Source organism: Schistocerca piceifrons, chromosome X (assembly GCF_021461385.2).
Source record: "Schistocerca piceifrons isolate TAMUIC-IGC-003096 chromosome X, iqSchPice1.1, whole genome shotgun sequence".
In the NCBI taxonomy this organism is placed as follows: Eukaryota; Metazoa; Arthropoda; class Insecta; order Orthoptera; family Acrididae; genus Schistocerca; species Schistocerca piceifrons.
Window position 1 is genome coordinate 253,182,782 of NC_060149.1, and position 21,117 is coordinate 253,203,898.

Below are 21,117 nucleotides of genomic sequence, written 5' to 3' on the forward strand. Positions count from 1 at the left end.
AGGGCATTCCATTCCTCCACTATTGGGGTCAAAAGGTGTTGGTCAGTCATTGGTGCAAGTGGATGAGCTGCAATATTTCTCCCCAACCCCACATGTGCTTAATGGGATTTAAATTGAGGGAATGGGCAGGCCAATCCATTCACTAAATATCCTAATGTTCTAAGCACTTCTTCAGCAACACAGTTTGATGCAACTGTGCATTGTCGTCCACAAAAGTGAAGTTGTGGCTGAATGCACTCCTGAAAAGAGACACACAGGAAAGGAGTACAGTGTCACAGTAACGTTAACAGGTGAGTGTACCATGTTCAAACATTTGGAGGTCTGTATAACCATACAACATTATGACTCCCTGCACCATAACACACAGGTCACTAAAGTGATGATGTTCGACAATGTTCCGAGGTACATTACTTAGAGGTGTGAACACACAAAGCTTGATTAGATTACAAGAACTGCAAGGTACTACTTAAGCATGCTGTCTATGAGAGTGATAATTACAAAGCTCTACAATAAAAATTTCAATCTGCATCAGGGTATGAACTGTAGTGAAATTTCTTGGCAGACAAAAACAGTGTGACAGGCTGGAACTCAAACCTGGACCCAATATTCCAATAGCAAAGGACTCTGCTCCTGTATTAGTGTGAAACACAATTTTAAGCTTCCAGGTATTTTCCCGTTTCACGCAGCGAACAGGTATGTATGCATGTCTAAATTATTGCAACTTTTACAAACGTAGAGCACAAAATTTTCTGACACAGTGGTAGTTATCTCAATGCTCCATGAATCAAGTTTGTAAAATCTGAGTATGATGAGTCTGGTAACTAGTTTATAACTAGTTTGTGTGTTCCTGCAGTAAGTCCAACCTATTTTTATTGCAATAGGGTCCACACCCACTAAAAATGGTAGCCAGTGTAGCAAACTGTCATCATTAAAAAAAAACAGTTCAACATACCTGGTAAATCAATCACAACCATGTGGTTGGGGCTTAACTGAAGCCACTCCTGAATTCTGTTGCACACTGTGGAGGCACTCTCTGCACGAGAAGGAAAATAATAGTAAGCTCTATCTAGAAAAGTTGTATCAAGATATAGAGTGTGGATCTTCTTTACGGATTGTCCATTTCTTAAAGATGTGAACTTGCAAATATCTTCAGGTAAAATTCGAAAATCTCCAGTATACAGGACACTAAATTTGTCAGTTTCAAATAAAAACCTGTAACAAATAAAAATTATAAAAATTATGCAGGTATAGTAAAAGATGTTGAACTATTGAAACACGTTGTTTACAGGAACAAATTTTGTTCTAATCAATTATAAAGTACATTAACAAACATTCTTTTGACATAAAATTCAATAATGAAATACTATTACACCATAAAATTTTATTAAATCATTTCTTCAATATTCAGATAGAGCTGAAGATACTACTTCAAAATGCCAAGCAGAAGTATACATCATGCAAACATGGTAAAATGGGAATGCACATGTGAAGGGAAACCTGTATGTAAAACCTAGAGTCAAATACAAATTGCTGGTAATAATCAGGACATTCATAAACTATTGCTCTTCTCTTTCTCTCAATGAATTAATGATTCACTGTGAAAGAACAACTGTAATAATATTTGAAAAAAATTCTCATTTATTCGTCAGTCTCAGTCACACATTTTTAAATTTATGACATGTTTTAATCTTTCTGGATTGTCTTCTGATCTATGCAGTTGTATCAAGAACCTGTCACGTATTTGTCAGAACCTCATATAGGAGTACAGTACTCTGATATAAGTTTCTGACACAGAGACAATGGGTTGCAGACACAACTACGTACATCTGAGGTTAATCTAGAGAGATCGAAACATGTTATTAATTTAAAAATGTGCAGCTGAGGCTGAAGTATAAATCAGAATTTTTTTTGTAATAATTTTTTTTTTTTTTTCAATCTTGATTTTTACTGCGAATTACATTTCTAAAAGAGATATTAGGTTATTGACTATGAATATTTTGTGAATCTGAGTCTTGTGCTAGGAGCGTGTTGCTATGTCATATTCTCATATTCCAGCAGCAACAACTTGTGTTTGAGGAGTCAGTCAGAATTTTCTACAGGTATTGTCTAATCCTCATCCCACATATGGTGTCCAATACACTCATACCCATGCCCCTCTTCTAGTAGGCAGTCTGCGTTATTCTGACAAACTTCAAAAAAAAAGTTCTGGCTAATAAAAAAAAATTTTAAAAAAAGCGCACAGTTTTGATTGTACATGGTTCCATAAGGGACTTGGGGTGAGGATACATATATGAACCATCCAGAACGTATACTGATCACTACTTCAATGGAAATTGGCAGCTACCAGAGGCAGTGTGTGGTCCATGTTACTCAGAGGAATGATGGCATCATTTTCCCAATCAACAATAGTGGTAAGTGGCAATGATAGATTAAGTCTTCTAGAAGATTAACCACTGTTCATCTTGTTTATTTTTGCCAGCATAAAAGAACATTGTTGGACATTTGTTTTACATTTGGTTGCAGTATGATCTTGGCAACAACTTCAACACAGCCCTATAGAAGGGTACCAGATGCCCATATTGTTGCTACAAATTACTAGACATCTATCTCTGATGGAAGGACAGCCACAAAGGTAGTTCCCCTTACTGCAGTGTCTAGATGGGCTGTCTCCTGTATGGACACACCCAAACACGGGGCTTTGCAGCAGATGACGCTACGTACTCTAACATTGACCCAATGACATCATTAATTGATTGCAGTGGGTGCAGGATCATCACAATTTGACTGGGGATCAATGGAAACATACCTCATGGATGGATTACTGTTTTCATTACACCAAATAGGATAGTCCTGTTGGATACACTACCATCCAGGAACACAGCTGCTCGAAACACGCACTGTACGCAGGACAGTGGGGCCAGTATTATGCGATGGGATACATTCAACTGGACTTTCATGAGATCTGTGGTAGTAACTGAAGGCACCACGACTGCTGTGGACTATGAGAACATTATTGTAGATAACCTGCATCCCTTCTAGTTGATGTCACTCCTGACAGTGACGGTATCTTCCTGCAGGATAACTGTCCATGTCACAAGACCAGAATCGTGCTAAGTGATCTGAGCAGCATGATAGTGGACTCATACTGATGTCTTGGCTACACCAATTTGCTTGATATGAACCCAATGGAACAAACCACCGGCCCGTAATTTACAGAAATTGCGTGACTTATGCATACACATCCCATGTCACATACCTCTATAAACCTACTGGCGACTTGCTGAATCCATACTATGAAGAAATGCTGCTGTAGCATTTCAACAGTGGACCAATGATGTTTTGACTCATTAGTGTATAAATGACCTTCTGTCTCATTTTAACACTGAGCTGATGATGCAAGCATCATGACCAGTAAAGATGCTACACCATATGGACCTATACTTGAGTACTGCTCATCAGTGTGGGATCCGTACCAAATCGGGTTGACTGAGGAGATAGAGAAGATCCAAAGAAGAGCGGCGCGTTTCGTCACAGGGTTATTTGGTAACCGTGATAGCATTACGGAGATGTTTAGCAAACTCAAGTGGCAGACTCTGCAAGAGAGACGCTCTGCATCACAGTGTAGCTTGCTCGCCAGGTTTCGAGAGGGTGCGTTTCTGGATGAGGTATCGAATATATTGCTTCCCCCTACTTACACCTCCCAAGGAGATCACGAATGTAAAATTAGAGAGATTTGAGCATGCACGGAGGCTTTCAGACAGTCGTTCTTCCCGCGAACCATACACGACTGGAACGGAAAAGGGAGGTAATGACTGTGGCACGTAAAGTGCCCTCCGCCACACACCGTTGGGTGGCTTGAGGAGTATAAATGTAGATGTAGAATAAATGAAATAGCCATAGAATTATTAAATGGTTGATTTGAGGATCACAACTTGAATTGCAAATCATATAACATCGCTCATCTCTAACACTTGAGTTCAGTAATATTTGCTCATGTGTAATTGCCAATTATGATGATGAAAGCATTAGAAAGTTGGTTTACTTTGTCTGCTTCCATTTGTTATTGTCTTGCGTGCACACGAACACACTTACTATCTTCCAGAATTTGTTATGAAGAACCGGTCACAAATTGGAAACATGAGAAACAAAATAGCGTTCACTGTCTAAAACTTTACTTGACTCTTGCACAGATACGTGCAAAGTATCAACCATAAAAATATTTGACCACTTCATTTGTGTCAAGGTTTCTGGTAGACTGAAAATAGTTTTAAAAATAAATTGACACAATTTCTGCTTGACAATGCCACTTACTCAACTGATGAATTTCTTGTATGATTTGATTGCATGTTAAGATCACAGTAAAAATACAGTTATGTATATAGCTATAGTGTAGTCATATTTTCACACAAAAAGTGTATTTTATTTGTAATCCTGTTAACACATGTCCCATTAGTGATCTGTTACAAATATGATGCACAGAAGATGCATAGTCCAATTCATGTACAATGGCAGTCAGTGCTGGTTCAGGCACTGACAGTGATTGCCATGTTTCCAGTTCCAAGTGATAGTCGTGGTATGTGCATAGAGAGGCTTTGTGCTTGAAGGAAGTGCGTATCCTGCAAATTATGCCTCTGGCTTGCTTATGCAGAATTTGCCACTTACCACCATCATCAGTGGACAACTCAAAACAAACTGAGTAAAAATTCACTAAATAATGCACAGCAGAGCACCTAGAACACTACTGAATGCTCATTGGCTGTTGGAGCATATGTGACATCAGGTGAACAGAGCAAGCCTAAACTTGACTGTGATTGCTCATGACTCCACCTATTACTTAGTAAACCCAGACACAAGCCATGCATTCAAATTCACAGTGACTCAAGTGACATGCACAACAAAGCCCCTTTGGAACAATGTATTAGAGCAGGGGTAGTCTGCCTTTTCCACCTACCACCCACTTCTGTAACTCTGTAAGCAGTAAAATTTTCTAACCTTCCACCATTTCCACAGTATAGTGGTTTATAAAGTAGAGACGTAACTTAACTTTATAAAGCAGAGTTATGGCAAGTTAAAGCACATAACAATAACTTAATGTAAAATTTCATGATAAACTAATGATTCTTTTTAAAATCCATTACTGTCTACCATCCACCATAAAAGCTGGAACACCCACAAGTGAGCAGTAGGAGCCAGGTGACTACCACTAAATTTGTTTGAAAAAATGGTGACCTATTAGGGTCATTCAAAAAAAAAAAAAAATGAGGTGGGGGTGAAAAATGAAGACTGCTGCTGCGATCACAATGCCATTGACTACAGAAGAAGGTGCATTCCTCATAAGACTACTAAGGCCACAAACTCGCTGCTAGTTGGCCACTGGTGCACAACCACATGACATCAGTGCGAGCACATGCACACATCGATCATCCAAAGAGATGAAATGTGTTTCCTGACAGGGGAAGGAGTTTGTCGAATGGAAATTCATGAAATAATGGCAAAAGTGTACAAACAGCAGTGCAGGTTTGTTGCAAGGCCCAAAGTATGGGGCAAGTGATTCAAAGAAGTAAAGGTGTCATTAGCCAACGGCACACCACATCGTCCTCATTATTGAAGACTGACCAATTATGGGGGCAGTCATTGCCCCAGGGGTCAGTTTGAGCAGCAGAATTTCAATGGACATTCAGTACTCCCTGTACATTTCTGTCATTCTTTGATGAATTTCCATTGACCACATCCCTTCCGCTTTGAGGAAATGCACTGCATCCCTTTGCTTTTCTTTAGAAGCCTCCGTTCGTCTATTTTCACACATGGGTGTGTGCCCACATCCCTCTAGTGGTGAGTTTGGGGTCTGAGCATTCCTATAGGGAGCACCCCTTCCTCCACAAGCAATGGCACTGCGAGCCCTTCAGCAGTTTTAGACCCTCCAACTCATTTCTTTTTGAATAACCCTAATAATAAATCAGGACAGAGGCTATCAGTTGAATTCCGCGCAAATGTTCAAATTTATGGCAACACACCAACAGGATGCCCAGTGAGAGACATACGCATGGACAACAGACTGGAACTTGACTTTGGACACACAGCTTGCACTCCAGCTTGGTCATGGTCAGCGAGTGGAGAGTGGGAGTGACTGGTGAAGTACCAATGACTCATTTGGTAGTTTCATATCTTAAAGGGAACATGTTTTTATAAACTATTTATGCCATCACTGTGGTGATCAGAAGGACACTAACAATAAGCAAGTAATGCCACATTAATAAACAAAAAATGTTTGCTGCTGTATAATTGCTAACTTGTTAAACAAGCTCGAAATGCATCACTGCTATGGTAACGAACAGTATAAAAGTGTTAATATTAGTATGGAAGAAGCGTTCTTCCATTATTTAAATTGATATTACAAGTTTTAGTGCTTCGAATGTGATATCCTATGTTGGTGATGCAAGTGCTGAGAAAGAAGAGAGAGAGAGAGAGAGAGAGAGAGAGAGAGAGAGAGAGAGAAATAGGGGGGAGGGGGGGGGAGATACTATCTGTACATGAAGGGCTGGTGGTGATTTGTGCACATAGTGCACACTCCAGCTCTACGAGTGTTGTTTTCTTAGGTCAGCACTCAGATTTTTCACACACCATCGCACTGTTTGGAGCTGGTGTGCCAGACAGCTACATGCTGAAGACAGTGGCAAGCAGCCAACAGAAGCAAACATATTGTAGCTCATTGTTATAACCAGGATTTATTTCTAACTTGTTATCCTTGTGCAAAAGCAATAAATTTCTCTTTCGATTGAACAAGTGTACTACATAATAGTGATCAGACCAACACATCTTGTTTATTACACAAAACACTTTACATACTGCCTTTTGACATTGCCGCATGATTCCAGAAAGAATTTTCCTCTGTAATGGAGCATACAGCAATTTGAAACTACCTGGCAGATTAAAACTGTGCACCAGTCTACAACCTGAAGTTGAGACCTTTGACAGATTTGAGTCCCTGTCTAACACTCACCGTAACATTATGTTTGCAAATTTGTACAGACTTGAATTTTACAATGTGTGATGTATATGGAATTTGGTCAACGCCATATCAGAGAAAAAAAATTACATGCATAAGTTGAACTGAACTTATCTACAATATCACACTTTGGATATGTTCAGTTCTTAATGGCATAATTCACTTTATTCCTCTTCCCTTTAATGTAACTTTTACTTTTCACCCTTTACTCTATCATCTCTAGGTTTAAGCTGCATCAGTACTACTTTTTAACCTCTTACTCTCTGACACCTCCCCCTTCAAATCTCTACCCCTTGTCCTCACAGCAGATGGGTTCCTCTGATCCTGATATCTGTGTGACCTGCTTCTCCTTTCTGTCCTTACTCAACCTATTCCTTCTTTATCCCTAAGTAAAGAACTGATAGTTGCAAAGGCTAAGCTAGTTCCTTGTATTTCTGTGTGTGTCAGTTTACAGTACTAAGACTTTCGCATCCTAAAAGTAAGTACTGGCCAGCCGTTAAGTCTGACAGTTCTGGTTTTAGAAAACTAGTACTGCTACACAACTGACTGCACTGATGCATGGAAGGAGTGAGGCTAACCACACATCATGTAATTGAGGTATTGAACAGTCAGCAGGCACATACAAAACAAATCGCTGCCAAGCTTTCATACAATATCCTCGCCCAGAGCTGACTAACAAAAGAACACACTCATACACATGTGTGTTACCTATTTACACTGCAAAAATATCATGGACTAAATCACATTAATTGTAAGAAAGTTATAATCTTTGCCCCAAAGGAAAGTAACACAGTGTCATTCAGTCCTCTCTCCGAGAACTAAAAGGCGGATTTCTTTCTCTATTGCTGCAAGTTTGGTCCCAACTTTTTTTTTTATAGAAGATAAAATTACCCTGGAGAGTGCCATTAATTTTTTTAAGTGAATCACCTATGAGAAATTATATACGCAGAGAGCTGTAGGTAAATGTTCATTTGGTTGCTGACTTAATCTCAATCCACATAGACATCATGCAGTACCATGGTGTCAATATGTAAGGTGAACATTTGCTGCAACGCTTCAAAAATCACAATTCCTTGCAAACCCAAAAGAAATTAATCCATTAATTATGTACACTATTGTCAACACACAGATGCTAAAGTAAATGCATAATTCATGTTCCGTGTGTTTCATATGTGATTTATACATAAGGTCGTCATCTTATACTCACATTACAGAGCCTGGGCAATGTCCAGCAGGTATGCAGGTGACAGCTAGGGTTCTACTATCATGAGGGTTTTCTGAGAATGGAACTTCTATTAAGGATGGTCCCAGCTGCAGCACTTTTATATACTTATCAAGTTTCTTACCACTCATATTCATTAAGTAAACACGTGTAATATCCGTGCAATACAAATAAACATTATAACCTTCCCTTTCTGCAGTTTGTAGCCGCTCGTAGAAAGCAACTTCATATAAGCCCCTCATGTGATCTGAAATTAGGGAAAGAATGTTACCAGCAGCCTACAGCAAGTCTTATGTCCACGTTTATCCAGAATATATAGATGTATATACCCGTATGCGCATGACTAAGGAAGAAAGCTGTTGATCGCAGATTTTCATTTTCAAAATTATCCACAGATACGTCAGGAATTTCTTGCATACGACCACCAAATGTGCTCATTTATTCTATGTATTCTGATAAAAACAGAACAAAAAATATTTGTAATGCTAATTACACTTTATTCATAACGATTGGCCGATGGAAATATGCGCCTGCCGATAAGAACAGTACTAAAATGTACTGTAGTTGGGGAGAAAACAGCTTGTTTTTCCTCCGCAGAAACAGGAATTTAAATTAATAAGGCGCAGAGGAACTTTCAATTCACTAAGCTTCCCGACGTTACACTAAACTGACAATTTTGACATTTCCACTACGTTTAAAAACGTCACGCACCACCTGTGTATTGTTATACCAGTGTCGCCAACGCAAAAACTTAACAGTCTTAACGTAACAGTCGCGATACTTCGCCTTGATTTTGTTGCCTACCGCGCCAGCAGTGCCCCAAGCGGCCAGTAAGTTAAACTGTGAGTTCGGCACGATCGTGAAAGCGAATAGTGGTTGTTTATTTTGATTTCTACAATGTTTTTTTACAAGCGGGAGCGTTTGTAGCGCAATAAATTGCAGTAACAACAGGAAGAAGCCACCACAGCTGTCTTATTTTAGGTTCTAAGGATCCTGAGAGGTATATACCATCATGTTACTAAACTGTATCGTCAGGATTCACTTGCAAACTACATGCGTATTAATGATTGCTGTTTCGTTTTAGGAGCAGAAAATGGCTAGTTGATAGCAGACGAGGAGACCTTATGAAAAAAGTCCCAGTTTACCTGCGTAATAATATTATGTTTTGTTCGCGACATTTCGAACAAAACCAGTTCATTAACGCAGACAATAATAAACTCGTGTGGAATGCAGTACCCACACTGTTTGTCATCCCAAATAAGCCACCTCAGCTGACGATGAAAAGGAAACTGCCACAAAGATTCGACAATCCATCTAAAGTTGTAAAACAGTCCTATGACACAGAAGCAGCCAGCTCAACTCTCCATGTGTCAGTGCCAGATTCGTGTGAATCGTCAACACAGCCTGCTTTGACGATGAAGTGGTTAGATTAAGTGCAGTTATTAGTGTCTTACAAAAGCGTGTGAAGTGTCAGAATGTGCAGATCGCTAGACTTCGAGCAAAACTATTACGGGACAAGGAAAGTGCCTACAGACAGCGACAGAAACTGTATCAGAAGGATCAAGTGAACAAGGACAAACGAATGTTGAAGACTGTAGGATCCCGATATTTATTGGAATCAACACAGTTTCTAACAACAAGAAAGCAAATACGAAAGTGAAGAAGTTGGCTCATTTAGGCTGCTGATTTCTTTGGTATGTATTTCATTCACTTCTGTTGTTAGTCACTTAATTTTTCTTGCTTCCTTCCTGTGATGACATTAGTTTTTTAGCACCTTGTTCACTTACAGATTGTTTGAAAATTATTCAAATATTTGGTTTTGTGTGAAATGTAATGTAATCAGCTCATTATAATGTTTTCAACATATTTCTCCCACTATATGGCAGTTGCTTGTTCCACTTAGAATAATATAAAGATGGCAACAGGCGATTTGTGGCAATAGGCGACAATGACAAACACAGTAGGCCTACAGAACGATAAATGAGCTGTCGATCGCTTTTGCATGTAGAGATACATGTCTGTGCTTCTTACGTGTGAATCTGTGTATTTATATTCTTTTGATATCAACGTAGTAAGCTGCAGTTCTATCCAACGTCACATGTGTTTCTCAACAAATGTGTTGTAGCTTGCCACTCGGTTCATGGTTTTTGTTCATACTTACGCTAATAGAATCATTTTTAGAAACATATATGCCTTTTGATACTACAAAAATCCTTGGACGCAAGAAAATAACTAAAATATTTCGTAAATTACGTAGGAAATGGATGCAAAACAAACATCATGCTTACGACGCGTCTGACGTTCACCTTACTCGCCGCCTGGAGCGCTAGTGTCGCTCCACCTGTCAAACGGTAACGACTTTTACACAGTGAGTATCGCGACTGTTATGAAGACTGTGATGTGTCTCATAGGCCCTGCAAATCACAGAGATCGGTCGCTGATCGCAAGAAAATCCAAGGCAGTTTGACGAATCGCATGCGAATGGGACAGTATGGCCGCCTCATTTGTTTTGTTATTAACATAAGGCGTGGCAATATTTCTACACTGTGGTTAATAAGCGTGGTTGTGCAGATTTGTTTCACTTCCCGTTGCCCACGTCGAGAAAGAACTTTAGAATTCATAGTTATTCAGGAGCCACAGACCTCGCTGAGAAATGAAGTTGTGGCCGCAGTTCACATTTATATTACGAAGTTGTACAACGTACACTCAACGATCTTGCCGTGATTAGTATTTTGAAGCTTGTGCTGCAGAAGTAGAACTTATGGGAAGTTCACAGTATAGTCACGATAGACTGGATACCTTCTGATGATTCTGAGTTATTTATCAAACAACCACACTCATTATTATTACAAGTTTTTAACTTTCAAACAGTGCCAGAACCGTAATATTAAGTGGACATATTCATTTAAACGTTAGGGAAAATCAATTAAACATTTATACTTAAGTTCTTTGTTATTCCTTATAATCTAACTCACTCTCAAACTATTATTGAAACACTAGTTATAGTAATCTGCAGAGCTGTTACTGACGAACTTATATAGACACATCGAGATTGCACATCCTGAACGTTGTTCTACACTTCATATATAAATTAACAATAATTGTGCAATGCGATTATACATACTACTTGCTCGGCACTGCTGCAGTAGCGGTTACACAAAAAAACCTGGGTGTTTCACGACTTATTGAGTTTCGTGACTTATTGTCTTGGACTTTGATTAAACTGTGTCTGTGTCATGTGGATGCACGAGATCTATAGCGGTCCATTTCAAGCAGCAGACACAAAGGCAGACAGACAGGCCGTTGCATGTGGGCTAGCCCCACACACGGATCACTGCAATCGTCTCAGGTAATATCGCTGCAGTCGGTTGCCTCTACCCTGCCCCACCTGAGCGATTTACCACGCTATTTCAACCACTATTAACGAAGATCTGCTATAGAGAATGAACTGTTATGATTAGCAGCAGTAGTAGCTGATCTCCACGTTTCCACAAATACTTTTTTAAATGGACATTATAATTTATTAAATTTGTTCTGAAAGGCTTTGCTTGGGAACTGTAGGTTATTTTACAGAAAGTATTACATATTTCACTGACGCCAAGTGGGTTGTGTCTATCTTTTCAATGTGCTAATAAAATTCGTTTTTCGTTTATTAGTCCTCAATTTCTTTTTCATTCATTAGTCTTATACATTACCAGAAAAAACTTAGTACCCCATTTTAGATGTTTCCAATTCAGTGAAGATTTATTGCTGCAACAGTGCACATGGAGTACATAAAATGATTACATTTGCAGATCAATATCACAATTGGTTCTGAGGTACTGCATGTTGACTCATGCTGCAACATCAATATTAGTAAGTGGTGTTGCCTCCACTGATGGCAACGCAGACACTGACTCTGGCATCCAGTCAACTGTACAGATGCCAAATATGCCTGCTCGATTTGTTCACATAGTTCTGTAAGAGTTGTTGGTTGATTAGTAACACACGTCACTTCTCGTTCCATCATATCCCACACTTGCTCAATTGGGGCAGTGTGTGGGCGAGCATTATCCTGTTGGAACAACACATCACCTTCCTCTTGCAAGAACACTGAGAGAACCGGCGTGACAACATGTACCAAGCACCGGTTAGCATTCCCTCCAGAAACACCAAAGGAGAACAAAAGTTGTAGCTTATAGCATTGCAGACCATATGGTATGGGGTGGGGCCAGTGTGTCTTGGAAGAACGCAGTCTGCAAGACAGTGCTCACCAGGTCGACATCATACACACAAATGACCATCAATTGCGTGCAGACAGAATCTGCTTTCACCACTGAAGACCACAGCGTGCCATTCCATCTTCCAAGAGATCCACTGATGGCACCAGTCGAGCTGTGCACGTCCATATTGCAGTGTGAGTGGAAGATAGGCTAGGGGTGTGCTTGCCCATACTCCCATTGCTAATAACCAATTTGCAACAGTTCATATTGAAACATCTGGGCACACAAGCCCTCTTATCCATGCTGTGTCAGCTCTACGATTTATCACCACTGCCCCAACAATACGATAATCCTGCCAGGTGTCGTTGCTGTGTAGATGTTCAGAACCTTATCTACAAGTGAGACAATCTTCACATAATCACTGATACCAGCATCATTCCACAAATGACTCAGCACATCCAACTTGTGTGTCAATTCTCCAAATGGATCATCCTGCCACTCAGAAGGCCGCAATTTGAGCCCTTTCAAATTGGTTCAAATGGCTCTGAGCACTATGCGACAACTGCTGAGGTCATCAGTCGCCTAGAACTTAGAACTAATTAAACCTAACTAACCTAAAGACATCACACACATCCATGCCCGAGGCAGGATTCGAACCTGCAACTGTAGCCGTCGTTCGGCTCCAGACTGTAGCGCCTAGAACTGCACAGCCACTCCAGCCGGCTGAGCCCTTTCAAACTAGTTCATTTGGCAGTAGGAAGCATGCGTGTGTATCCATTGCATGGTTGCCTGCTTGCTTAACACGTTTGCACCACACTGAGCCTTCTGGCTGTGAGTGAGTATTCCCTATTAAAGGGTACCATCCCCCAGGTGCTATATGCCTTCACCAGATCAAAATTGAAGTCGTCTTTCTAAGTGCACAATTTTTTTCTCTGGCAGTGTAGTTTAAATGAAAAATTTATACAATTTGTTTTGTAATCTCGATATATCTCTAGAAATGTTGTCAATAACAGCACTGCTGTTTAGTGTAATTCTTGTTGTAAATAATTTTATGAGAGTGAATTAGATTAAATGAAATAACGAAGGACTTAAATATAGCTCTTTAATAGATTTGGCCTAAATATTTAGATGAATATGTTCATAAATTTAGACAACATAGTCTATGGAGAACAGCGACCTCATGCTATATTTAAGTTAGAATGAACATTCAAGATCGCAAAAATATTTGTTTATTTACCGGTTTCGGCTTATGTAAAACCCATCTTCAGAATTTTTGGCCCTGCAAGGCTAGGAACAACAAAGTTACAAACAGTATTATTACATATGTCTTTCAAATATGATACAGAAAAGCTGTAGTAAAAATTACGAACAATACTATTGTATAAGGCGTTACAGAACTTGAGAAGGGTTATAGCGTTTAGCCTTATGGCTGGTGCTGGCAGCTTCTCGGTTGTCTCGTGATACCACGATTGTACACTTCCCTGCGGTACATCTGAAGTTAACATTTTATCTCCAGTAAGCTAATAATTACTTTCTAAAATTAATGAGTGAGAATTAACTATCAAATTAACAATCTGACTGGGCTGCTGAGCTTAAATGTATGATAACAATATTTTTGTGGCACTTTAATAGTCATTGTATGATATACAGGGTTATGACAAATGATTGAAGCGATTTCACAGCTCTACAGTAACTTTATTATTTTAGATATTTTCACAATGCTTTGCACACACATACAAAAACTCAAAAAGTTTTTTTAGGCATTCACAAATGTTCGATATGTGCCCCTTTAGTGATTTGGCAGACATCAAGCTGATAATCAAGTTCCTCTCACACTCGGTGCAGCATGTCCACATCAATGAGTTCGAAAGCATCGTTGATGCGAGCTCGCAGTTCTGGCACGTTTCTTGGTAGAGGAGGTTTAAACACTGAATCTTTCACATAACCCCCACAGAAAGAAATCACATGGGGTTAAGTCGGGAGAGCGTGGAGGCCATGACATGAATTGCTGATCATGATCTCCACCACGACCGATCCATCTGTTTTCCAATCTCCTGTTTAAGAAATGCCGAACATCATGATGGAAGTGCGGTGGAGCACCATCCTGTTGAAAGATGAAGTCGGCGCTGTCGGTCTCCAGTTGTGGAATGAGCCAATTTTCCAGCATGTCCAGATACACGTGTCCTGTAACGTTTTTTTCGCAGAAGAAAAAGGGGCCGTAAACTTTAAACCGTGAGATTGCACAAAACACGTTAACTTTTGGTGAATTGCGAATTTGCTGCACGAATGCGGTAGGATTCTCTACCGCCCAGATCGCACATTGTGTCTGTTCACTTCACCATTAAGAAAAAATGTTGCTTCATCACTGAAAACAAGTTTCGCACGGAACGCATCCTCTTCCATGAGCTGTTGCACCCGCGCTGAAAATTCAAAGCGTTTGACTTTGTCATCGGGTGTCAGGGCTTGTAGCAACTGTAAACGGTAAGGCTTCTGCTTTAGCCTTTTCCGTAAGATTTTCCAAACTGTCGGCTGTGGTACGTTTAGCTCCCTGCTTGCTTTATTCGTCGACTTCCGTGGGCTACGCGTGAAACTTGCCCGCACGCGTTCAACCGTTTCTTCGCTCACTACAGGCCGACCCGTTGACTTCCCCTTACAGAGGCATCCAGAAGCCTTAAACTGCGCATACCATCACTGAATGGAGTTAGCAGTTGGTGGATCTTTGCTGAACTTCGTCCTGAAGTGTCGTTGCACTATTATGACTGACTGATGTGAGTGCATTTCAAGCACGACATACGCTTTCTCGGCTCCTGTCGCCATTTTGTCTCACTGCGCTCTCGAGCGCTCTGGCGGCAGAAACCTGAAGTGCGGCTTCAGCCAAACAAAATTTTATGAGTTTTTCTACATATCTGTAGTGTGTCGTGACCATATGTCAATGAATGGAGCTACAGTGAATTTATGAAATCGCTTCAATCATTTGTAATAGCCCTGTATATGCATTTTTTTCAATGCAGAAGAGGACACAGGTGCTGAGGAAGGTGGTGCATCTGCAGTAGCTGACAATAATGTCAGCAATCAAGATAGCAGAGAGCAGAGGAGGACGACGTTCTCGATGCCCTAATAAATGGAAAAGGAGTATTAGGCAACATAGGTGGAACCACAGGCGTCGACTTCATGGGGCCTGAGGGGGTCCAAGCCCCCTCAAAAATTCATTTGGGGGTTTGGAGCCCCTCAATAATTTAAGAAAATTATTAGTTATATTATGCTTTGTAAAATCACAAAATTATGTTGGAATTTTTTATTTTCCTTGTTTGACGATAATTACCTTCTTAAAATACATACAGTAATGAGTTAAAACAAATAATTATTATGATAGTAAGCAGGCTAACTGAAAACGAGTGATGTGAATCATGATAGTGTTATGGTGCTTCGGGCACACGTAGAATTTGTCCTGGTGCGCGAACCTTCCGGTAAAGTCTGGCGCCGGCGGGCCAACGCTGTGGCCACGGCGACATCTAAAGGACTGGAGCAGAAGCGATTCGAACCCTCCACCTCGCGTTGCCTTCACGCTTTGAGACATTATGACGCTGCGGCTATATAAAGCCCACCCTGCTGTGGCAGTCATTCAGTGTGGATAGTTTCGTTCAGTACATGCTGCAGATGTGTTTAGTGTTCTGACTTTAGTGTCTAGTGGACTATTTTATATGACTATATTTTATTCGTTTAATTTAGTCTCTTAGTGTATTGTGAATTAAGTTTGCAATGGATAAATTTGTTACCAAAAAGGCATGCTTGGAAGTTGACGATACTGAAGGTCAACCTCCAACTATTATTGTGTCATCAATTGCTTCATAGTCTTCAGGTGAGAACCGTTCACAGCCGAAACCTGGACAACCTGGTAAGGGAAGGTCATTTCAGAAGTCTTGGTTGATCAAATTTACATGGCTAGAATATGAAGCATCTACCGAAAAAGATTTTTGCAAAACCTGCAAAGGGGCAGATGCTAAAAACCTATTACAATTTTCCTCAAAAAAGAAGATGCATTTACTTCCATAGGGTTTTCTTATTGGAAAAAGGCTTTGGAAAAATTCCATCTTCATGAAAATACATTCACTCATAAAAAAGGTGTCCTGAAACTAAATTCTATCACTAACCGACGTGTGGCCTCCCAATTGAATGAACAGTTAGATAGTGTTATGAAGAAAGGTCGTTTAGCTCTTGAGACAATTTTTACTACTGTGCAATTTTTTCTATGCTGACAAGGACTGGCAATTAGAGGGCACAAAGATGTAAACTCAGAACAAAAAAAAAAAATATTGCTAGATGCGTGAAAGATCTCTTGTGTGTGTCGTTTGGTGATGATCATGTGCTCAGCCGCCACTTTCGTCATGCTTGGCCTCCCAGGTCCCCAGACCTCAGTCCGTGCGATTATTGGCTTTGGGGTTACCTGAAAGGGATGCTGAAAGACAACATCCAACACTAATGCCTCACCATAACTCTGGACATGCTTTACAGTGCTGTTCACAACATTATTCCTCGACTACAGCTATTGTTGAGGAATGATAGTGGACATATTGAGCATTTCCTGTAAAGAACATCATCTTTGCTTTGTCTTACTTTGTTATGCTAATTATTGCTATTCTGATCAGATGAAGCACCATCTGTTGGATATTTTTTGAACTTCTGTACTTTTTTGGTTCTAATAAAACCCCATGTCATTCCAAGCATGTGTGTCAATTTGTACCTCTCTATCTACATTATTCCATGATTTATTCAGTTCTCAAATTTATACTGACTTTTTGATCACCCAGTATATTTGGAGTATATTATTCAGAAATTTATGAAACAAGACAGCGTTGTGCTGGTTGGTGGTAGGAGGGTATAATGTATTCGATTTGCGGATGATATGGTGTTATTGGAAGAGAGCGAAAGAACTTTGACTAGAATGTTAAAAATTACATAAGACCTGTGAGAAATTCGGAATGAGAATAAATATGAAAATTACAAAAGCATGGTAATAAGTGCAAGATATGTAAGAACAACTATAAAGTTATGAAAGGAAGATATAGAACAAGTTAGCGCTTTCAAATGTTTGGCAAGCATTAGTATGGACGCATGAGATGTAATAAGGAGGTGAAAACACGATAGCATTTTCCAAGGAGACATTTAATAAGACAGGTTCCTGAGGAAGAGACTCGTGAAGTGCTTCATATGGAGTGTGAAATTATATGGAGATGAAGCATGGGCACTGAGGAAAGAGGAAGAAAGAAAAATAGAAGCATTTGGGATGTGGATTTGGAAGAGGATAAAATGGATAGACAATGTGAGAAATAGGGTGGTGTTGAGGACAATGGGAGAAAAGAGAGACATTGTAAAGGTAATCAGGAAGAGAAAACATTATGGGCTTGGACACTGGACGAGAAGATACTGTTTACTGATGGATGCTACGGAAGGAACGGTGAATGGAAGGAGAAGAAGAGGATGCAGAAGACACCAGATGGTGGATAGTAAAAGAATAGAAAACAATTATGAGAAAACGAAGAGATTAGCAAATGATAGGACTGCATGGCGAGCTACATGTAAAGACCTGCCCTAGGAGAGAACACTGATGATGAATATTCGTTGTTTGCTTCCAGTACTGTCTTTTAATTTTTGGTATATGTTTACAATGACATCGTTCTAACCAAACTTTGACTCCAAAAAGTATTATATACGACTCATGTCGCCATCCACAAGATGGATACCCTGTGAACATTTGTTTGCTATGGGGATATATAACAGATACCAATTGAAGCCATCAACAGAAAACACGTGAAGATTATGCCATGTGTGAACTTCTAGATTAATATTTATAAGCCTGATCTAAAGCACCCAGACATCTATTAGTGGACATTAATATGGGGTGTCTCCATCCTCGTCTTTATGACGGCTTGAACTCTGTTGGGGACACTTTCAACAAGCTGTCCGAATGTCTGTGGAGAAATGGCAGCCCATTCTTCCTCGAGACCCAAAACCAGAAAAGGTAGTGATGTTGGACGCTATGGTCTGGAGCAAAGTCGACGTTCTAACTCATCCCACAGATGTTCCATTGGGTTCAGGTCGGTACTCTGGGCAGACCAGTTCATTTTGTTATTGTCCTTTAACAGGTTGCATCGTCATGCTGATAAAGTCATTGTCTCTTACCTGTTCCTCGACAGTACATAGCGCACACTGCCATAAACTCTGTTCATACCTTCTGCATTGAGCTCTTTCTTATGCACAATAAGGTCCTCTTATTGTTGACCAAATCCTACCGACGAAAAACACCGCCTTGGTGCAACACTATCTCCTCTGTACTTCAAAGATATAGCGAGATTAGTGGTTCTAAATAACTATTTTCCAGTCGTCCACTATTCAGTGGAATCTTTACACCGCATCAAGGGTCGCTTAGCACTGACTACAGAAACATGTGGCTTACGAGGGGCTGCTCACCCATTGAAACACCTTATTTTTTAACTCTCTACTCAGTCATTGTTTTAACTGATCTGCTGGTAGCATTTTTTAACTCACGAGTAATTCCTTTCAGTGATTTCATGGATTTTTTTTTTTTTTTTTTTTTTTTTTACAACAGTGCTCGACAATGCTCGACGGTTCCTGACTGCCAGTACATGGGGTCTGTCTGGTCTTGGTTCACCTGTGGTTGTCCCTTCGTGTTTCCACTTCACAATCACATAATCGACAGTCGACTTGGGCAGCCTTACAACGGTTGAAATGTCTCTGGCTGTTACTCACGTGACAACCAGTGACTAGTTCACATTTGAAGTCAACTACCTCTCCTAACCGACCCATTCTGCTGTTATGCTTCTCTACTAACAACACAATGCTCCTCGCCCCCTTTTAGGCTTGCGGGTCCGCCTCTTGTGACATCTTGTGGTCAATTCCGTATTCTGCAGGGTAGATACATTTAATCAGATAGTGGATGTGGTGAGAAACGATTAAAGCACTCGATGTTAGAGACTGAAAATCCACAAGTGGCGAAGAAACTAAAGACAGTAACCTTCTTGAAGTATTTGTGAGTGATATTGCGACATATGAGCAACAATTACATCCAAAAGAAAAGTTGGAACCTAAAATTAGTGCATTGGACAGAGATAAAGTGGCAGTATATTTAAAGAACTAAGTTGGTTGCTGAGGTGCAGTTCTCACTGAGGCCATGCGATATGCGATAGAACACGTTGCAGTAAAGATCGCACGACCCGACGCTTATCAATGCGATGTTCGTGTTCCCACTGGAGTGATATGAGTACAATATCCGATACGATATGTGACACGACTTGCAGTTCGACAAGCAACAATGCAACACGAATCACTTTTCTGCATTAGTTGCAGTCATGAGCTCTTCTGAAGAGCACGTTATTGCGGCTTATCATTATTTAAAACTCAGAAAACTGAAAAAGAAAGGGAAGTATTGAGTGCACCTGTACAGTGCTATACAGTACAGTGCTATACTGTACAGTGCTATACTGTACAGTTCGGCTGTGGTTTCTTGTGAGCTTCTTCTACACGAGCACAAAATTCCACGAATTCAGTCGAATGAGTCCAAACGGTTTCCACTTTTCGGAGCAACTAGTAGCACCTACAACGACAAATGAGGACACCAATTTTCAACTTGCTATTTCTCCCAGTGAGAAGCTGCATATTACAGTAAGTTGGTGAAAGTGTTTAAGTGACGTTAAAATGGCCCTATTAAATGTTTATTTTTAGTAAAAGTACCTAGTATGGTACTTTATTGATTGTGGCATACACTGAAGAGCCAAAGAAACTGATACACCTGCCTAATATCGTGTAGGGCCCCGCGAGCACACGTAAGTGCAGCAACACGACGTGGCATGGACTCGACTAATGTCTGAAGTAGTGCTGAAGGGATCTGACACCATTAATTCTGCAGGGCTGTCCACAAATCCGTAAGACTACGAGGGGGTGGAGAGTTATTCTGAACAGACGGTTGCAAGGCATCCCAGATATGCTCAATAATGTTCATGTCTGGGGAGTTTGGTGGCCAGCGGAAGTGTTTAAACTCAGAAGAGTGTTCCTGGAGCCACTCTGTAGTAATTGTGGACGTGTGGGGTGTCACATTGACTTGCTGGAATTGCCCAAGTCCGCCGGAATGCACAATGAACATGAATGGATCCAGGTGATAAGACAGGAAGCTTACGTACGTATCATATGTCAGAGTCGTATCTAGACGTATCAATGGTCCCATATTCAGGGTACACTCGTGAAATGGTCGTTCGGAAAATCCCCACTTCATCGTTACCTCGGAGATGCTGTGTCCCATCGCTCTTGCGCCGACTATAACACCACGTTCAAACTCACTTAAATCCTGACAACGTACCAATGTAGTAGCAGAAACCGACCTAACAACTGCGACAGACACTTGCTGTCTTACATAGGCGTTGCCGACCGCAGCGTATTCTGCCTGTTTACATGTCTCTGTAAATATGGTTCAAATGGCTCTGAGCACTATGGGACTTAACATCTGAGGTCATCAGTCCCCTAGAACTTGGAACTACTTAAACCAAACTAACCTAAGGACGTCACACACATCCATGCCCGAGGCAGGATTCGAACCTGCGACCGTAGCTGTCGCGCAGTTCCGGATTGAAGCGCCTAGAACCGCTTGCCACAACGGCCAGCTGTCTCTGTATTTG

General features: G+C 40.5%; 1 protein-coding gene across 1 annotated transcript in view; it reads right to left on the reverse strand.

The window, feature by feature from the left end:
- LOC124721957 (protein artemis-like) overlaps nucleotides 1-8,951 on the reverse strand; it is an 80,557-nt gene extending 71,606 nt beyond the window's left edge. The window contains exons 1-3 of the mRNA XM_047247122.1: nucleotides 8,558-8,951; nucleotides 8,214-8,475; nucleotides 953-1,212 (exon numbers count right to left, since the gene is read on the reverse strand). Of these exons, the coding sequence (XP_047103078.1) occupies nucleotides 953-1,212; nucleotides 8,214-8,475; nucleotides 8,558-8,666 (631 nt within the window). The 5' untranslated portion in view covers nucleotides 8,667-8,951. The remainder of the gene's footprint in view (nucleotides 1-952; nucleotides 1,213-8,213; nucleotides 8,476-8,557) is intronic.
- Nucleotides 8,952-21,117: the final 12,166 nt, after the last annotated feature.